At 43.2% G+C, this 19,529-nt stretch overlaps 1 protein-coding gene across 1 annotated transcript; it reads right to left on the reverse strand.

Moving 5' to 3' along the window:
* Window positions 1-10,540: 10,540 nt before the first annotated feature.
* NMS (neuromedin S) lies at window positions 10,541-17,325 on the reverse strand. The gene is made up of 8 exons (XM_068137204.1): window positions 17,193-17,325; window positions 16,981-17,036; window positions 16,553-16,603; window positions 15,390-15,449; window positions 13,676-13,711; window positions 13,205-13,246; window positions 12,204-12,234; window positions 10,541-10,651 (listed from the first exon to the last, which is right to left on the reverse strand). Exons 1-8 carry the CDS (start codon window positions 17,260-17,262, stop codon window positions 10,635-10,637), a joined length of 363 nt encoding a protein of 120 aa, XP_067993305.1. The 5' UTR covers window positions 17,263-17,325; the 3' UTR covers window positions 10,541-10,634.
* Between the last annotated feature and the right edge of the window lie 2,204 nt (window positions 17,326-19,529).

Consider the following 19,529-nt stretch of genomic DNA (forward strand, 5'->3'; position numbering starts at 1 on the left):
GTATCAGGAACGGTGTAGCCAGCAGGAGCAGGGAGGTCATTCTGCCCCTGTACTCAGCGCTGGTTAGGCCACACCTTCAGTACTGTGTCCAGTTCTGGGCCCCTCAGTTCAGGAAGGATGTTGACTTGCTGGAACATGTCCAAAGGAGGGCAACGAAGTTGGTGAGGGGTTTGGAGCACAAGCCCTATGAGGAGAGGCTGAGGGAGCTGGGGTTGCTTAGCCTGGAGAAGAGGCGGCTCAGAGGAGACCTTATTGCTGTCTACAACTACCTGAAGGGAGGTTGTAGACAGGTGGGGATTGGTCTCTTCTCCCAGGCGGCCAGCAGCAAAGCAAGAGGACACAGTCTCAGGCTGCACCAGGGGAGGTTTAGGCTGGATGTTAGGAAGAAATTCTTCATAGAGAGTGATTGCCCACTGGAATTGGCTGCCTGGGGAGGTGGTGGAGTTGCCATCATTGGAAGTGTTTAGGAGGAGTCTTGATGGGGTGCTTCGTGCCATGTTTTAGTTGATTAGATAGTGTTGGGAGATAGGTTGAACACGATGACCTTGAAGGTCTCATCCAACATGGTTTGGTTTATTCTATTTTATTCTAGTCTATTCTGGTTGTCAAGCAAGACACATGTCTTTCCATCCCTTCTGGCTGTGCATTTTTACCTCCTGTCCTATTACCTACTCAACAGGACCACTGATATTCTCCAGACCTATTCTACTTTCCACAGCTTTTGTTAAGAGTGAATGCAGCTTGTTAAGCTTCATGTCAGCCCTGGCCACCAACAGATCAAACGTGTGCTGCTGAAAAGCAAACACACACAGTTACAGTTATGACACACCACTGCTGCCATACAACACATCAGCAGAGAAATGGTAGACTCAGAAAGCTGTCGATAGAATGAGAAAAGATTTTCTCATTAGAAGTGTTACTAGTCTGAATGGGCTGAATGCAGAACTGGGGTTTGGCACCTGGTTTTGCAAAATGTACACTAAGGAGTACTTAAATATTTACTGCAGTAGGACTAATTACACTGATAATTAATCAAGCATTTGGAGTAATAAGATAGCAGCTTTATTTGAGAATAAATTTAAGTGTGAGGATAAATTTTCCCATTTGATCATACGGCAAACTCTGCAAACAAACATTACTAGTCTGTTACAGTAATTAATGTCATTATTTGTTCTAAGCATAGGAATTAGGAACAAATTCAGAGAAATATCAAGATCATCAACATTTGGCTTCATTGGAATGCTGGGGTTTTGTCCAGGTTGATTAAGAGACAGTATTGAAGATTTTGAAGCTATGTCTGAACAGAATTGAACTGGGTATGACAGCAAAACATTGAGGCTAAGTAACAATACCCTTCTTTCATAAAACAGGAAGCCAAGGCAGGCAGAAATGTGCCATCTTGGTAGTGTGCTTGCCCAACTTCATACTCACAGATAAGTCTCAGTTCACCAAAGTAAGTAAGTCTTGGTAAGTATGGAAATCATGGCCTTAAGGGGTTCACTGAAATGTAGTTATACATCAAGAGAGCCAGATCTAGTGCTTAGATATCCTATTTCACATTTTATGCACTCCCTACTCAACTGCCTTACTCCCTTCAGTGTTTGGCCCTCCTACTAAGAAAATAAAATTTATAGCATCACACTGTCTGCTTGATTATCCATCTCTCCTCATCTGTTTACTTCTGAGTCTGCTGAGCAGTTCTAGGTAAATATAGAAATAGAATAGAATAGAATAGAATAGAATAGAATAGAATAGAATAGAATAGAATAGAATAGAATAGAATAGACCAGACCAGACCAGACCAGGTTGGAAGAGACCTTCAAGATCATCATGTCCAACCCATCAACCAATCCAACCCACCTAAACAACTAACCCATGGCATCAAGCACCCTATCAAGTCTCCTTCTGAACACCTCCAATGATGATGACTCCACCACCTCCCCGGGCAGCCCATTCCAATGGGCAATCACTCTCTCCGTGTAGAACTTCTTCCTAACATCCAACCTAAACTTCCCCTGGCGCAGCCTGAGACTGTGTCCTCTTGTTCTGGTACTGGCTGCCTGGGAGAAGAGACCAACATCCACCTGTCTACAACCTCCCTTCAGGTAGTTGTAGAGAGCAATAAGGTCACCCCTGAGTCTCCTCCTCTCCAGGCTAAGCAACCCCAGCTCCCTCAGCCTCCCCTCATAGGGCTTGTGCTCCAAACCCCTCACCAACTTCGTTGCCATTCTCTGGACTTGTTCCAGCAAGTCAACATCCTTCCTAAACTGAGGGGCCCAGAACTGGACACAGTACTCAAGGTGTGGCCTAACCAGTGCAGTGTACAGGGGCAGAATGATCTCCCTGCTCCTGCTGGCCACACTGTTCTTGATGCAGGCCAGGATACCATTGGCCCTCTTGATGGAGAGCTGCAGAGCTATAGGCTGGGGTCGGAGTGGCTGGAGAGCTCCCAAACATAGAGGGACCTGGGTGTGCTGATCGGCAGCCACCTGAATATGAGCCAGCAGTGTGCCCAGGTGGCCAGGAGGGCCAATGGCATCCTGGCCTGCATTAGGAATGGTGTGGCCAGCAGGAGCAGGGGGGTCATGGTGCCCCTGTGCTCTGCTCTGGTTAGGCCGCACCTTGAGTACTGTGTCCAGTTCTGGGCCCCTCAGTTTAAGAAGGACATCGAGACACTTGAGCGTGTCCAGAGAAGGGCAACAAGGCTGGTGAGAGGCCTTGAACACAAGCCCTATGAGGAGAGGCTGAGGGAGCTGGGATTGTTTAGCCTGGAGAAGAGGAGGCTCAGGGGTGACCTCATTGCCCTCTACAACTACCTGAAAGGTGGTTGTAGCCAGGAGGGGGTTGGCCTCTTCTCCCAGGCAACCAGCACCAGAACAAGGGGACACAGTCTCAACCTGCGCCAGGGGAGGTTTAGACTTGAGGTGAGGAGGAAGTTCTTCACCGAGCGAGTCATTCGGCATTGGAATGGGTTGCCCAGGGAGGTGGTTGAGTCATCGACCCTGGAGGCGTTCAAGGGGAAATTGGACGTGGCACTTGGTGCCATGGTCTAGTCATGGGGTCTGTGTTGATAGGTTGGACTCGATGATCCTCGAGGTCCTTTCCAACCTAAGTGATACTGTGATACTGTGATACTGTAGCTCTGCATGGGGTTGCTGTGGCCAAAGTGCAGCACCCGGCACTTGGACTTGTTAAATGCCATCCCATTGGACTCTGCCCATCTGTCCAGTCGGTCGAGGTCCCTCTGCAGAGCCTTTCAACCAGTAGCCTAGAAATAAGTAGCATGGAAATAAGTAGCTCTGTAAAAGGAAGAGCACCTGTGTAAGTCCTGAAATAAGAGCCACAGCATAAATTTATTCAAATAAAATAATAATAAAAATTATCTTTCATTAAATAAAATATGGAACATGCTTCTCAAAGTACAAAGCTAATAGAAATAACTTTGCTAGTTCTGTTGATCAACAATGTGCTCATTTACTGTGGTAAAATAAGACATAGCTACAGAGTAGTTTTGCACATAACTAGTTCTTTCATATCCTATGCTACAGCTTTCAGCTTAGGTCTAGTCACCTGTAGCTGAGGCTGTTACAAGACCTAGTTGTAAAGCAAAGAAATGATAAATTACAAAATGCAGCTCCTCTGACACCCCTTGTTACCAATGCTGCAAAACATGTTTATCTTGATGTAGTGTTACTTTCCTAACTCAGTTGTGGCACGGTGCAATTGTCTGTCAAGGAAAATGGATGTTTTCAATAACACACATTAGAAAGTGCTTGTACATGGTGCTTCACAATTCAATGAAGCTGTGGTCTGATGGAAGCATGAAGATGAAATGATACCTGGAAAAGCTCTTTTTCTTTTACCTGTCTAGAGGACTGATGTTGCTGACGAATGTCTTGGTTGTGCAGAGTGCTTGGAGTTCACTCTCTGCTGAGATTTGTGTGTTTATAAGCTTGCTATCTTCTGTCCCCTTTGTAAGGAGGGGAAACATCCCGAGTTATGACCTCAGGGAGCATAAGGTCTGAACTCATTAATTACCTGAGTTAGCAGCAGGTCAAGTACGGTGCACCAGTGGCCACTCCACCATAGAGATGGCTAAGGGCTGTAATGGTCTAGCACAAGATGGTCTAGCACAAGAGTTAACCTGCCTGCTCCCCCAGAACAAAAGGGAGGGGAAGAGTAACAGAGATACAAGTTTACAGAGATAAAGAGATACAAGTTTAATATAAGAGATCATAAACACAATGTGTAATTACCTTAGCTAGTGATCTAATTAATCTAACAATATAATGCATGATTACCTTATTTTAGCCCATTTGCAGAAGAAGCAGAGTGAAATACCCAGGAAAAAAACAGCCCAGAATAAAACAGAAAACCAAAACCAGCAGCTAGCTGGCTCCCACCTGTTCCACCTCCATGCCTTCAGGAAAGAGCCAACACCCAAGAAACTGGAACCCAGAAGTAGCAGCCAGAACAGGAAGCTTCCCACATTTCAACCTGAACTTCAAGCCCCATGATACTGTGCTCCAGTTAGCACTTTCATTTTTTGAAGCTGGCATGACTGCAGCATGGTATGAATAGCAGCAGCAGGTTCAGTTCAATCCATGACAGGGGCCTTCATGCCTTTGCTTTGAGCGTTACAGATTTGATATTGGCTTAGCCCTCTGCTGACTGGTCCCAATATTGCAATGCTAAACATCTTCTCTTGGAAGTCAAGGGTGTGCTCTATTGTGAGTCACAAAACACTGACTTTGGGTTATTTTAGATTCTACATAATCTATGAGACTGTACACAGCAGTGGAAATGAAGAAAATATGTGCTATCAGACTACCAAGTTATATTGAAAGGATATTTGTGGTATTTATTTACATAGCAGAGTCTCTGCTGTGGCTCGAGGAGAGGCCATGCTGCCTAGCACAGTGGGTGGCTGCAGCATATCCTTTCACTCTGGGACCATGAGAAGAAATATGAGCTTGGCCTTACACTGAATGAGGCTCCTGGATTTTGCCAATTTTCTGATGGGTCACACATGATTGCTGGTCCTTCGTGCTCTAAGGTCAGTTCATGCATATCCTGCCTTTTCTGTTGGAACTTCTAGTCCATATTTAAGTCTTTCAATGATTGATGTTTAGATACTATAATCCAGAAATACCTACTTATGTGCATGGGTCTCCCCCTGCAGTAAGTGTGTTCCTGCATTGGAACGGGTTGCCCAGGGAGGTGGTTGAGTCATCGTTCCTGGAGGTGTTCAAGAGGGGATTGGACATGGCACTTGGTGCCATGGTCTAGTCATGGGGTCTGTGTTGATAGGTTGGACTCGATGATCCTCAAGGTCCTTTCCAACCTAAGTGATACTGTGATACTGTGATACTGTAATTTAACAGGTGCTATCTGAATTGCTGTGTAGAAATCCCTGGATGCACAAGGTTTGTCATAAAGATATTCAAAACATTTTTCTTTCAAGTTTGCAAGTATTGTCTTTCACACTTTCTCTATTGATCTCTTAGCAGGTTTAAGGCTAATAGATGGTGCTTGGTTTACAAGGTTCTTTGTCCTAGAAAAAAACATTCAAAATTTTAGATGGTGAATCATAACCAGCTGTAAGATTGGTCACATTTTTGTTTCTGCAGTGTGGGAAAGTAGATCCAGAAGTGACTGGAGAAGGAGACTTGGCAGATATTTCTAGTTGTTTAATGTAAAAATATATCAGGGTGACAGGTATCTAGATTAGGACAATTTAGGTAGTCCAGACCAGTCAAACATATACTTTTACCATGTTTAATAAGGCAGAGGTGTGGAAATTGTAATGTGTGAGTAGTTTCAAAAAGACAATTAAGACAAGTCTTCAGTCTCCACATGAAAGCAGTAATCCTGTGACCACTGCTTGACTCTAAGATCCTAGCAGAAGAGTTAAAAGTTTTGTTGCTCTGTTCAGGGTAATAAGCATATCCATCATGTTGCTGGAGTTCATTCAGCAGCCTCATGTCAACTAGGAAAGCTGGAAGGGGATGCTAGCAGCTTTCGGCCAGCCTGTCAAGCGGTTGGCTATCTTGCACCCAACTGGCTATATTAAGCAAGTGGTTTTAAATCTCCAGCATGTAGATCTGCAGTTTCTGCAGCTACTTCTGTCTCATTACTTGCCAAGAATTGTGAAGGTGTGGCAAGCAGTCAGCTGATGTGTTTCTAGTTCCAAGATGGTATTTCATGTCATGTGGACATGGCATCTCATTAGCCATCGGTCAGCCCTCTTTGCCAGTCATATGAAGCTTCTCATTGTGTTTTCAAAGGACTCTAGTTTGTGTGCAGGCTGAGTTTGCAGGTCACAAATGGTCTCTCTATTTTTTATGCAATCCATATGCTTCTTTTTCTGTGCTAGGATGTTTTCTCTCGTTTTACCTCAGTGTTCCAAAAGCAATGTCCTTCCCAGATCTGCCCTGCACCTCTGGAAGCCAGGTGCTACTTTTCACAGCTGTTATTGTGGCAGTATTATCACGAGATAGAAATATGTAAAGTATAACTGCTGGTCTCTTTAAGACTGAATCTTCCACTTCTCCAGAAGCAACTTATATCTGAAGTATGCTCGATGTTCAATGAAACAATGGTACTAATCTTTCATTAAATGAAACATTATTAGGAATAAACATCACACCACAATGTATCACCAAAGAGTGAAAATGCTGCTTGCAGTTAATTCCCAGCTAGGACTTTTGTAACTCAGAGCCCAAATTAGATGCTGGGCACCCTGAAGAATTTTTATGACCAAGAAAATGTAACTTTGTCTATCTGCCAGTGCTTCATTCTCCTGATTGTCAGATTTAATGTGAATCTTTCTTCATTTTAAGCTTGCTTCTCCTGCCATCATCCATCCATGAACATGATAGATACTGCTAGGAATGGTGAGCTTAAAATGAAGCATTTTATCATTTCCCTCCTCAAACTTTCCTTCTTGCAAACCAACCCTGCTTTATTGAGGGTACCAGCTTCCCTTGACCTCTGCCTTTCTGATGAGCTTACTCCTGTTGGTCCTCTTTTTTTCTCCAGTGGTACTCTGTACACGAAGTCTTCTCTATGATCAGCAGTACAACACCTCCCATAGTCTCTACAGCTTCTTATTCATTCCACATCATGTTTTTGTATTCTTCCCAACACTGTGATATTTGACTGTTTACAGTTACCCATCCCTTTTGCTGCAAAGCTGCAGTTAATTATTCTTCAGTATGTGTAATACCTTCCTCAGTGAGCAATGCTTATTTTTTCGAGGCAGCTTTGCCAAGACCATTCTGAATGCTGACTCCATCCTCCAGCATTTCCCACCCCTACCAGCTTGCTGTTGCCTGAAGATTTAGTAAGTGTGGGCTTCCCTGAAGGAGCTGAGAGTGGAGTGAAGCTGTTCAAGGAACTGGAGCACAAAGGGACCAGAAAGAGTGAAGTAAAGCGCCGAGAGTTTTCTTCTCATGCTTCATGCAAGGCTTGGCAGTACTCACTCCCCCACCCATGAGTGTATTTCCAAGTGCCTTACTGTGCACTCTGCTGAGCAATGCCTTGGTGAGCCCAGCTCAAGCAGGTCAGGGTTTTAATGCAGGAGGTCCTGGGCCAGCCCACATTGATTTTTGAGGCAAGTTAGGCAGCTTGAAGGTATATACTCCCAAACATGCCTGCCTTCCCAAGAGCTGGCAGAGCTCTCACCACACACTCTAAAAGTATGGCAACTAGTTTCAGAAGTTGATTAATCATTAGGAAGAAAAAAAATCCCCTTTGCAGCTTAAATGTATATTGCTTCTCAGTGTAATTGAGAGCACTCTTTATTACAGGAAGATGGATAAGCATCAGATTTACTCTTCTAAATACACTCATTACTTTATGTGTCTTGTCACGTTACTCATAGTCTCTTCTCCTGCTGAAAATTGGAACTGAGCTTTCTTCTAATTTTCTTGCAGAAATCTTTCTGTGCTACTTGCTGTCACCTGTGTCTGTGTTCCTTAGTTTCTGCTGTGGGTTTTGCAGTGAATTTTCAGAAAGATCTTCAGACCAGAGACAACCTTTACATTTCAATGTTATTAATCTCTCTTGTTTCATAGGTGACATTTATGTTGCTCCAGGGAGCAAAGGTTTCCACTAAGTAGTGAACAAGAGCTCTCATGTGCATTTTACAGAGGAGCCACAACTACTACAGAAATATGGCTGAGAAACCTAAACTAGGTACTCACCTGCCAATTATGACCTATTAATCAGCAGTTTCAAAGCCCAAATAGATGTTTTTCTTGAAATCTGTTGTAGGTGGAGGAAGCCACTGCTGATCGTGGAAGCTTGACATGAGCTGTCTATGATACAATATTCCTGTGGGAACTCTAGTAAGCAGCTCAGCCCCATGCACCTACTTGCTCACTCCCCCAGACAAGGTGACAGAATCAGAAGAGATAAAGACAGTTCAATAGGTAAAGCAAAGCAGAACAAGGAATTCATCCACTGCTTCCCATCATTCAGCCATCTCCACAAATCAGGACTCCAGCACACATAATGGTTACTTGGGAAGACATCTCAAGTCATCACTCTGAACATCTCTTTCTCCTTCTTCCCCCAGCTTTTATTACCAAGCACAATGTCATGTGGTATGGGATATCCCTTTGGTCAGTTGAGGTCAGCTATCCTGGCCGTGTCCTCTCATAAATTCTTGAGAACCCACAGCCTACTCTCTGGTGGGGAGAGAAGCAGAAAAGGCTTTGAGGCTGTGCTCAGCAATAGTGAAAACATCCCTGTTTTATCAATACTGATCTGCTTACAGATCCAAAATTCAGCACCATACAAGCTGGTATGGAGAAAATTAACTCTATTCTTGCCAAAGGTAGCACAAATATTTATGCAGAACAGGGTAAAACTTGATATCATTCAGTTTTGGCCTCTGTGATTAAGCAGGCCAGAAGTGCTATTGCTGTGCTTTTGTATCATCATGTCCCATTTCTTTGCATTACCACAGTGCATCCTCACCACTTGCATCTGGCCTGGCTGATTGTCCCAGAGCGGCACTCCCAATGGCCCCAAATACTTCAGAAGCCAGAGGAGCTAGCATCATTTTGGTAGTCTTTTCATGGGGTAATTATTTCCAACAGGTTTCAACAACACAGTGTGCAGTGACCCCCCAGGCCACCAGCACTCTCTGCTCAAGTGGAGGCACAGCAGCTGCAGTTCAGCTAGAGCTTGACCCTGCTGGAGGCTGAAATACGTAGCATGAAATTGTATGATTGTCACAGAATAATCGAGGCTGGCAGGGACCTCAGGGACATCAAATCTGATCCCAAGCAGGAATTCAGGCCAGGTTTTTTTGACAAACTCTGAGGATAGGAGGCATGACCTCTTTGGACAACCCATTGCACTGGCTGCATGTCTCAATCTCACTTGCTTCTGACCCCTACCATTCTGTGATCCCAACTGCCCAGATACAATCATCTCATGGAGCAAATGCATGAGACTCCACCACCTTGGAGGCCCTCCCTGAGCTGCTTCCATTTTTTTTCATGCCTTTCCTATATTGCAGATCCAAAAACTAGAAAGTCTGCCCTAGATATGGTCTAACAATTGCTAAGTAACTCATTACTTCCCTCTATCTACCAGCCAAACTTCTGCTAATACCGCCTGAGCCAGGAACTTACCCAGTTAAAAATCCCTAAACCCTCTTCCACCCCCAGGATTCTCAGGGTTAGTTTTTCAAGGCAGAGTTCTCCAATCTAGTTCACATGCAGCTGCCAACTGAGGTGGTACCATACCATAGTACTAGGACTAAGTAGCCAGGACAAGCTTACTCAGCTCAACTCAGAGGGCTTGAGGAAGCCAATGCTGTTGAGGAATCCCAACCTGTTATGCATCCCACACACCCTGCCTTTTGCTATGCTTTTTTTCTTTCTCAAGGAAGTAACTGCTTAGTATTTTAAGTTTTCTGCCCATAAATATGTCCACCTACCCAAATACATCATCCCACTCCATACAGTGCAGTCATAATTGGCTGCACCCCAGGTTTAAATGTATGATTTTGGTAAAAAGGGCAGATGTTCAGTATATCTCTCACAAGTGAGTCATCTGTGCTTTATGATAGCCAGTAGCCAGTAAGGCAGGACTGGAAAAAAAATTCACGGAGTTACTAATTAATCAGCTGTAACAGCAGTACTTGTTCCCCTTCTTTCAAAGGGCTTTGGATTCATCAATTATCACACTCAAGCCTGTAGTTATTAAAAATATGAATTACTAAAATGTCCATAATGGATTTAATATCTTATGCTGTTTGGGTTGCATATTCTGGAGTGCTGGGGAAAATATATTGTCTACTCAAAAGGGCAAGCTTGGAATTCATGACCCTATTAGGGAAGATGTTATAAACAAATATAAAATGTACCGTTGGGTTTGAAAATAATTGATTTTCTTTGAACACAGTTGGAACAAAGCAATGCTACACTATAGCCCAATGAAGTCTAGCACCTGCTCTAATAAAAAAGGACAACAAGAAGAATTAATGATTGCAAATTTATTACATGGAACAGCAAATTCCAGACAACTGAGTCACATAACAGACAACCAGTGGAATGAGAAGTGCCTTTTTCATTATGTAAACCAAATCATCAAGCTGGTAAATGGACCCCTGAACTTCATATTCCATGGTATTCTGAAAAAAAATCAGAGTATCATATTTTGAGATATTGATCTGAATATGATTTAGTATTCAGTTGTGTATGTCTGGTCCTTATTGAAGGTAGAAATTAAATGGCTTTACATTCTAGCACCAAAAGATTAAGATGGATGAAAATTTTAAAATTCAAACAAATGCCAAGACTTGTTATTTGTACTAAGACCTTCCTCCTCATACAGTTCTTTGCTCTCCACTGTCCTAATTCTACCCTCTTTTTAGATTATGAAGGTATGGTGTGCATCTTGCAGCCAGGTTGGCTCAGGGAGCTGAGCTGTGGATAAAACTTCACTGCTGTACATAACGCTAGGGCATGACCTGTGGTGTACATAAGGCTAGGCATAGCAGCTTCTACACCAGCACTTCAATGAGAGATGTTTGATGGCACAGCAATTCTGTTAATATTGGAGTACTCTGCATAGAATACTTTCATGCAAGTGTATTCTGATTGCTTTGGCCAGAATCTATGTTGGTTGTCAGCTCCTGCTTTCAGTTACATTAAACAGACCTGGGCAGTACTACCTGGATTTCAGAGCTATTTCCTCACACATGGGCTGAACAACACAGGAACAGTTGCACTGATTCAAACCAGAGATCCATGTAGCTCTTTATTTCTTCCTTTCATCCATGAGAAGTAACCCAGGGCAGTGCCTAAGATCAGAGCAAGCACCAATGCAGCTCTACAAACACTCCCAAGTTTATGAACCTTTATGAAATGGTTTAATCCTGAATATACAGTGAAGGTATTTGTTACTTATATTTTTTCCTTGTGTCCGGTTCTCACACAAAAAAAAACCCTAACACTTTCAGCTAACATCTAGAAGTAATTCTTACATTAAACAGAAAATGGTGATATCTTACTGTGAGGTAGAAGATTGGAAGAAGAGGGGGCACATCTTCATTGTCTGTCTTGTCTATTTACCATTAAAGCTCACTAAGACCTGTAATTTATATATTCAAAGATGGATATGCAAGTGCTAGGTGATATTATTAGATCTCTCTGTCTTCCGTTTTAGGTAAACATTAACTAGAAAGAGCAGGGGTGGGGAGGTAAGGATGTAAAAAAGGGTCCTAATATTTATGTGAGGATGTCTTCCAGCTTCATGTACAGATCTGCACTAGTGGGCTTTCATGTAGGATTAGGTGACTGAAGGTCTCTTGAATCAAAGAGGAATTTAGCTTTTGTGACCCAAGTATGATTTACACTGGTTTTAAACTTTATAATTTCTGCATCATTTCTAGCATTTTACAGGGAATGAAAGCTCCTCCTTATTGAACCTTAAAAAGAGAAGAAAACAATCCTTTTGTCAAGAGAGTACACTGAGTATGAAAAAAATGCATTTCTGCCCAGGCATCTCCTAGTGACATTATGAAACACCCACATGAGTATCTAGGTTTGTAATACTTCTCAGCAACTCCTTCTGTCACAAGAATCATCATTACTGGAAAAAAACAACCAAAACAAACAAAAAAAACCCCACACAAAACATAATCCAGAACAAATTTTTATCATTTTTAGATGCCTACTTACCACTGCTTTCAATAGTTCTTCCATTTCGAGGCTGAAAAACAATAGTTAGATGGTTGTGCAGAAGTAGTAGATCCCAGATTTATAAGCCCACCAAAATACATCTCCCACCATGCAGACAAAATACATGAGAGCTGCATTAAGATATCCTTTGAAAGGAAAACATGACCAATACCAGGGGATCCCAGCAGGGTGCAGTTTGCCTTTGAGAAATATTCATTCAGTCTTTGTCCAAACAGCCAAACAGTCTGGCTTAAATTATTCTCATTAAGGGTCTTGGTCCCAGTTCACTGGGTTACTATATATAGGTGCCTCGGAAAGAGCATATAAATACCAACACTGAAAGTACCTGGCCAGGCACTTGAAGTGAGCTAAAATGAAAATGACAGTTGAATTGGAACTTTGGTTACCTGTCATGACCTACTTCACAGCATTTTGTGTTGGAAGATACTCCTGAAAACTAGTTTGATGTTAGTTTCAGAGTATATGAACCAGCATATTCTGCATTAGACCATGCCAAAGCTCAGCAAGCCAGTAAGTGTAAAACACAAGAGAAATGATGTCACCCGTAATTTTGCTTTGGGTTGTCACTGTTTGCAGTGTGGCTTACTGGCCAGGTCTTTCCAGCCAAGTGGACGTTCAGCTCACACATGTTTTATCTAACAAATCAGTCTCAGAGATACAAGCCACATACTACTTCTGTCACCAGATTATTTGGCCCAAGATAACATTGGCAGAGTCACTCATTCAAATGAGAAAAAAAAGGTATTTAATCCATTATTACCCCAGATCTCATCTTGTGATCTTTCAGTTGAAGCTGAGCTTTTTTGGAAAATAGCTCCTTAGGCTTTCAAGCAAGGGGAGTTTGGCTTTTACTTAAAACGGACAAGATGACCTTCAGAGATCCCTTCCAACCCAGACCATTCTGTGATTCTAAGTATCAGTAAATACATACAACATTGTTTGTGATTCAGAATCTTTTTTAAAGTAAGAGATTCAAATACCCTGAAAAGGAAAAAAGGTCGGCCCATAGTCTCATGACTGTCCTGTAAAATAAAACACAAACAATTAACAAAATACTTCAAACTCAGTTCCATAGATCTGTTGACAAGTTTCAGTATCATTCCACCAGAGTACAGTAATTCAAGGCCTTTTTCAGTAGCACACAACACGCTGGTAGTCCCCAGTGCCCATTCATCTGTAATACTGATTAAAAATTAATACCCAAAGGGCATTGTCAAGAACTCTCCATTCTGTATAGTGTAAATATATTAAATTACCATAATTAAAGATTCAAAGGCTTTAGAAGATTTATAAAAGAAAGCTTTACACATGGTGGATTGCTTTGCAGAAGTAGGGTCAGCACAGCTCTCTTCCCAACCATTGTAAAACTAACAAGGAAAGCAGCGAAAGAAACAGGGAAAAGGCAGCACTTCCCTGTCCATTGCTGCTTGCTTGTCCTCACATTTACATACCTTCTTTGTAAACTTTGCAGCAGCAATCTCTGATTCCTGCAAGTGGACAGTGTAAGTTAATCAAGATGCTGTAATTTCTTTGTTTTGTTACAGTAATTCTGTCACTGATGAGGTTGCTGCAATCCATGTGAGAAGATAATCTTACAATTATCACAGACAAATACAGTAACAGCAGCAAACATATTATTACAGGCTGATTTTAAATCTTGCCTTAACCAAGGTTACCCCATTTGTTACCATCATTCTACATGCTTCCCTCAATGTACAGCAAAGCATAGCTGTGCTCTGGGGTAGGGATAAAGCAGAACTGGAACAAACAGCAGCTCCATTCCTTGGGCTTGATTTGTGCCAGTGCCTCTTACCTTGTTAAGATGTGGCTGATCTTCACCTTCCATATTGACCTGGGTTTTAACCCAGGCATGATTTATGGTTTTAAGCCCTACACCCTTTATTCTTCAGGAAATTGCTTGAGTTTAACTCAGCCTTACGTCAAGGAATAGTAACTCTCCCCATGCCTTCATGGGAACAGATAAAGCTCTGTGTCTAAAAAAGCCCTGGTACATCAGCCAGGTTTTGCAGCCTTCTTGCCTATGTCATGGCTGCTGTGCTGCACGCTCCTCACCAGCCAAGAATGGCAGTGTGCTGCAGGTACAGTTGTTTTGATGAACAGGTTTAGTTACCTGAGGTGGGCTTGAAAGACAAGCACATACAATGAACAAGGACACAGATGGAAAAAGCATGTGCATGGGAAACTGGAGGGAAGGAATTTAAAACATTAGTAAGCAAAAGAGTAATCCGGAATAGGGCCCTATTCAAGGTTACAAGATGATTCTGAATGGCCTCTCATTAGCTATGCTACAGAAGCACAGGAATCAATACTAAACTCAAAAACATTACACGTGTACGACTGAAATGCTAGGATTTTTCATACAATCAATTTCAGTATTGTCTAGTATTAGAGCAGCTTTAGGAAAGCATGCCTGGGATTATAATAAACTAAAGACACTGGCAAGAAGAGATATCGAAATACATGTCAAAATACTTTCTATTATTGTCTTGGAGGCTCTACTCATCATTTGAAGCAGAGGGCTCAAACTGCACAAGTAAATTGACCTTTTTAACATACCCAGGAGCTGAATAAATTTTATGGGAAAGGCTCTTAATAAACAGATGACAATAAAAAATTTATACAAAGCAGAACTGACATTGAGCTAAGTCCTAGTATGACTGCAGGAACAAGGAAGAGCTAGTCTCAATAACTCTCAGTCTTTTGGATCTGAGACAGAAACACAAAAATCTAAGCTCAAACAAGTATTAAAATCGGTAAAGCAGCTCATACGCCTCCATGTTCAGCATGATCTTAAGTATGCTGTTGATTCAATGTTATGTGTATTTTTAGCTTATTTAACTCTGTATTGTTCAAAAGTGAGGATCAGGTTAAAAGTATTGATCCCAGCTCAAAGCAGATGTTTTGGTTCTTGAGCTGAAAATTGGTGAAACACAGTAATTTCATATGTAATATAATGGAGTTAAGAATTGCATGTGAACTATTAAGGAGAAGAAATACTTCCATATACTCTCCTACATCTGCTAAACTATGACAATATTAGATTATGCATAGTTTGGAAAGAAATGCCCTAAACTGGTTTTTGGAGGAGCTGCTCTAAGTTTAAGGAGAAGGTGGTCAGAAATGAAAGCAGCAATTACACCTTACCTCATTTGTATGCATGCGGTTGAACATGGAATAACAGAGATCCAAAACAGTGCTAGAGATCTGCAAAACCAAACTGTACTTTAATACATTTACCGAGAGGATGTGGTGTACATGGTTTGCTAGGAAGGAGGTTTGAGTCTGATTCCAGTACAATGCAGATTGAACACAGTTCCACTAAAACAACTCAAGTCAGTCAGAGACTTACTGACATTACTACGAGATGAAAAGCTAGCACTTTGAAGAGTATACACACAATACCAATAATGTCGTCCACAACAGACTTTGTATTATAAAGAGATCTAACTCAGACTCTTATATTTAAAATACATTTTCCTATGGCAAGTGTTCTAGAAATAGTTTTGGGGCTGGGCATATTTAATCTAGAGTAATTTTTATCTGCAAGCATTTCAGTCAATCAGTGCTATAATCTTTAACCATATACTGAAATACAATGTTCCATACTCACTGCCACAGGACAGGGATTTGCTGATGCATGCAATCATGTTAGATGAGAAATAACTACAGCTACAAATTAAGTAAAATGTAAGACATCTGAACAACTGGCTCTGGGAACTGTTTTTCACAAGGCTTGGTTTATAAAACTGAAATATTCATAGAGAAAAAAAAAATCAGCACAAAATGTTCAAAGTCTCCAGATAATTCCTGATCCTGCAAAGATTTTTCTCTCTCCTTTGAAAATGAAAATTATCCTTGGGGTCAGTATCAAGTACAGTGGAGCTTGTGTTTTTTAAGCTGTTTGCAAGCTCTGGGCCAGGTGCACCACAGCAGAAACATGGTGTGAAAACTTCTTCTTACTCCCCTCTCCTCTGAGCACCCCAGAGAAAACCCATTCACCCGCCACCAAGGCAGGACCATCCAGGACCCTGCCTCTGACTCCTACAGCACTGACTCACACCTCTTGCTTCCATGCTAACTACTACTGTGATGAGCAGATATGCACATTTTTTCTCTTTCTCTAGGTCTAAGTTAACTCTGCAAGGAGATTACACACACCAGAAAACTCATTCTGCTCTCCAGAGCCACTGGTTCTCTAGAGGAGGCTCTGCCACCTGCAGACCTAGATGGTCAGGTTACACAAGGCAATTAACATGTCTGGAAGAGAGTGTCCCTACAGGTCAGACACATTGCCAAAGTCAATTTACCTGGGGTTGATTAGACAGTTCCATCCACTGACTGAAACACAGTGCCAGTTGCTTTAAAAAGTAAGGATCAGACGTTAGCAGTGCATCTGTTGCACCTTTTGATCTGCATTTTAGCTCAGCTCATCCTGCTCATCTTTCGCTGACCCAGGTATTCCCAGGTATCTATCCTATTCTGCACCCAGCTGCACATCGTACCCCTGCCCATCTACCTCCCCGGACAGCAAAGGGCTTTAGTCTCCCTGCTCTCTTTGCCACCCACTCCAAGGATTTCCTAATGTATCTCCCGTTTATTGCAAACGTTCCACTTCGTTTCCCCACCGCAGGCAAATCTCGTTTCCCACCCCCTTAGGGCTGCACCAGCTCTGGTCTACACCTCCATCACACACCATTTTCAAACGGGCTGGCAGGGAAGGCAGAGACAAGCCTACCTGGCTTTTGGGCAGGTTCATGCCATCCCTGTAGCGGGAGAAAGGCTGGGGGAACCCTGCAGCGACAAGGGAGAGAACACGGCTGAGCAGGGATGCCGCGAAGCACAGCACCGACGACTCCCCTCGAGGGGAAATGACCCTTTCCAAGGCTTAAGGGCTCCGTTATGCTCCCCGCAACCCACACCTCTTCCCGTGTCGGGGGTGCCACATACCTGAGCCTCGAGGCAGAGCGCAGAGGCAGCAGACGGCGAGAAGCCAGGGCAGGGCGTGCTGCGGGACCATGGCGGGGCAGCAGCGGGCAGCAGGCGGGCAGGCGGGCGGGCAGCCTTTATGGGGCCGCGCCGAGCCCGGGACGCCGCCGCCGAGCCAATGGGCGCCGGGGCTGCCCCATGCACCGCTCCCGGGCACAGATCGCCTCCCTACCACCCCGCTCGCTCCGACCCGGCGTGACCGAGAAACCCCCGCCCGCGGGAGGCTGCCGTGATGCTGCGGGAGCCACCTGTCCTTTGGAAACTGCCGTCGGCGCTGGTTGTCGAGGTGAGAGAAAGAAAGGAGGGAGGGGAGGAAAGAAGGAGCCGCGCCAGGAGCAGCAAGGGAGATGCTGGGGTTTTAATTTTAAACAGAAAGTGCAGTTTTGTAGCAGCGCTTACTGAATCTTTGGGAAATATTTCTCCTCGTGGCAGCTTGGGAAATAAAGTTTGCCTTCTAATTAGAAGGGATGTGAATTTCATATATATAGAAGAGCTCCTGGCCCGTCTTATTATATTTACCTTCTTGGGAAATAAGGAAAGCCATCTTTCTGTTACTATATTTTTTTAGTAGGTAAGATTATAGGCAAGGCATAGATCTCATAATGGAAAGGTGATTCTCTGTTCTTCCTCATTTAAGCACTGAGTTTGGCTTTGGAAAATGCTTCCTGGTTTTCTCTGTTCTAAGGGCAATGATTTCTAATCTGCTCTGGGGCTGGGAAAAGGGTGAGTCCTCACAACCTCTTTTTTCAACAACTTTGGGATCACTGAAGCAAATACATAGCCAATTGTCTAACTTCTAACATATGTAGTGAAGGTATTTGGGAGGCATTGGCTCTGTGTGGGATGTAGGACATGAAAAGCTGCAGAAGGTATTGGCACAGCAGCCCAGCTCATCTCCTGATGTCCCTCAATGGCTGCACTGTGCACTAAAAGGATGACTGCAAGACTGTTGCCGGTGGGAGCATCTCAGGGCAGACAGAGAGGAGACACACCTGTTTTCTCACAGGGAAGAAAAGGGGATCCAGTCTTCATGTGACTTTGTCAGCTCCACAACCATGTGTCCTGAGTACATAAAGAGGCACAGGAGCAGCTGAGTGACCCCAGCACCATTAGCAGACCCTTTGTTCCTTCCCTTGGGAGAGACAGCCGTCAGTCTCATAACAGCCCTTTGGTGTAATAATCTGAGTGGGGAGCTGTCAGGAGAGGTCAGACGTTGCCACAGCAGGCACTTTGCTGTCAGCCTCTCACCCATCTTGACTGGAAATGAGAGTTTCAAGACAGGATAGTATTGAAAGAGATTATTCCTTCTGATTGTATAATTTTCACTCTTTGTGGAAGCTAAAGGGGATTGCACTGAATTTTGTCATGATGGTTTCTCATAGCAAATAGTACCAGGCTTTCAGTAACAAGAAGATGCAGGGCTCCAGGATGCCTTGACTCCTGTTCCACAGTGACCCTGCTTACTATTTGTTGTGGTTTAACCCTAGCTGACAACTAAGCACTGCACAGCTGCTCTCTCACTCCTCTCCAACTTTTACATGAATAAGTGAGAAAATATGTGGGTCGAAATAAAGTCAGTTTAATAAGTAAAGCAAAAGCATGTACACAAGCAAAGGAAAGCAAGGAATTAATTCACTGGTTTCCCATCAACAGGCATGTTTTCACCCATCTTCTGGAAAGCAAGCTCCATCACACTTAATAGTTGCTTGAGGAAACAAATGCTGTAACTCCCAATGTCCTCTCCCCTTACTTTTTCTTCCTTGAGCTTTATATGTTGCGCATGACATCATACAGTATGGTATATCCCTTTGGTCAGCTGAGATTAACAGTCCCAGCTGTATCCTCTCCCAGCTTCTTGTGCACCCTCATCTCACTCACTAGTAGGGTGGTGTGAGAAGCAGAGAAAGATTTGACTGTGCAAGCACTACTTAGCAATAAGTAAAACATCCCTGTGTTTCCACCAACTGTTTTCAGCAAAAATCCAGAACACAGCCCCATACTAGCTACTGCGAAGGAAATTAACTCTATCCCAGCCAAAACCAGCTCACTGTCCAAGCCTGTGCAATCCTGGAGTGAAAGGACTGACTGTGTTTGCTTAATTTCCTCAGAAAAGGAAGATGGCATTTATTTCTGATGGCAGCAAGAAGCAGGTTCCTGTCTGGTGTAATCTAATTTAAGCAACATGGTCACAGAAATGCAAAAGCAGAGCCTGACTGGTGTGAGCTGGGCAGACAGTCAGAGATAGACAGTAAAATGACAGAAAGTGAAAATACTCTGAAGGATTGCACAATATCATAT

Source organism: Melanerpes formicivorus, unplaced genomic scaffold (assembly GCF_026170545.1).
Source record: "Melanerpes formicivorus ecotype bairdi unplaced genomic scaffold, bMelFor1.0.p_v2 SCAF_1, whole genome shotgun sequence".
In the NCBI taxonomy this organism is placed as follows: Eukaryota; Metazoa; Chordata; class Aves; order Piciformes; family Picidae; genus Melanerpes; species Melanerpes formicivorus.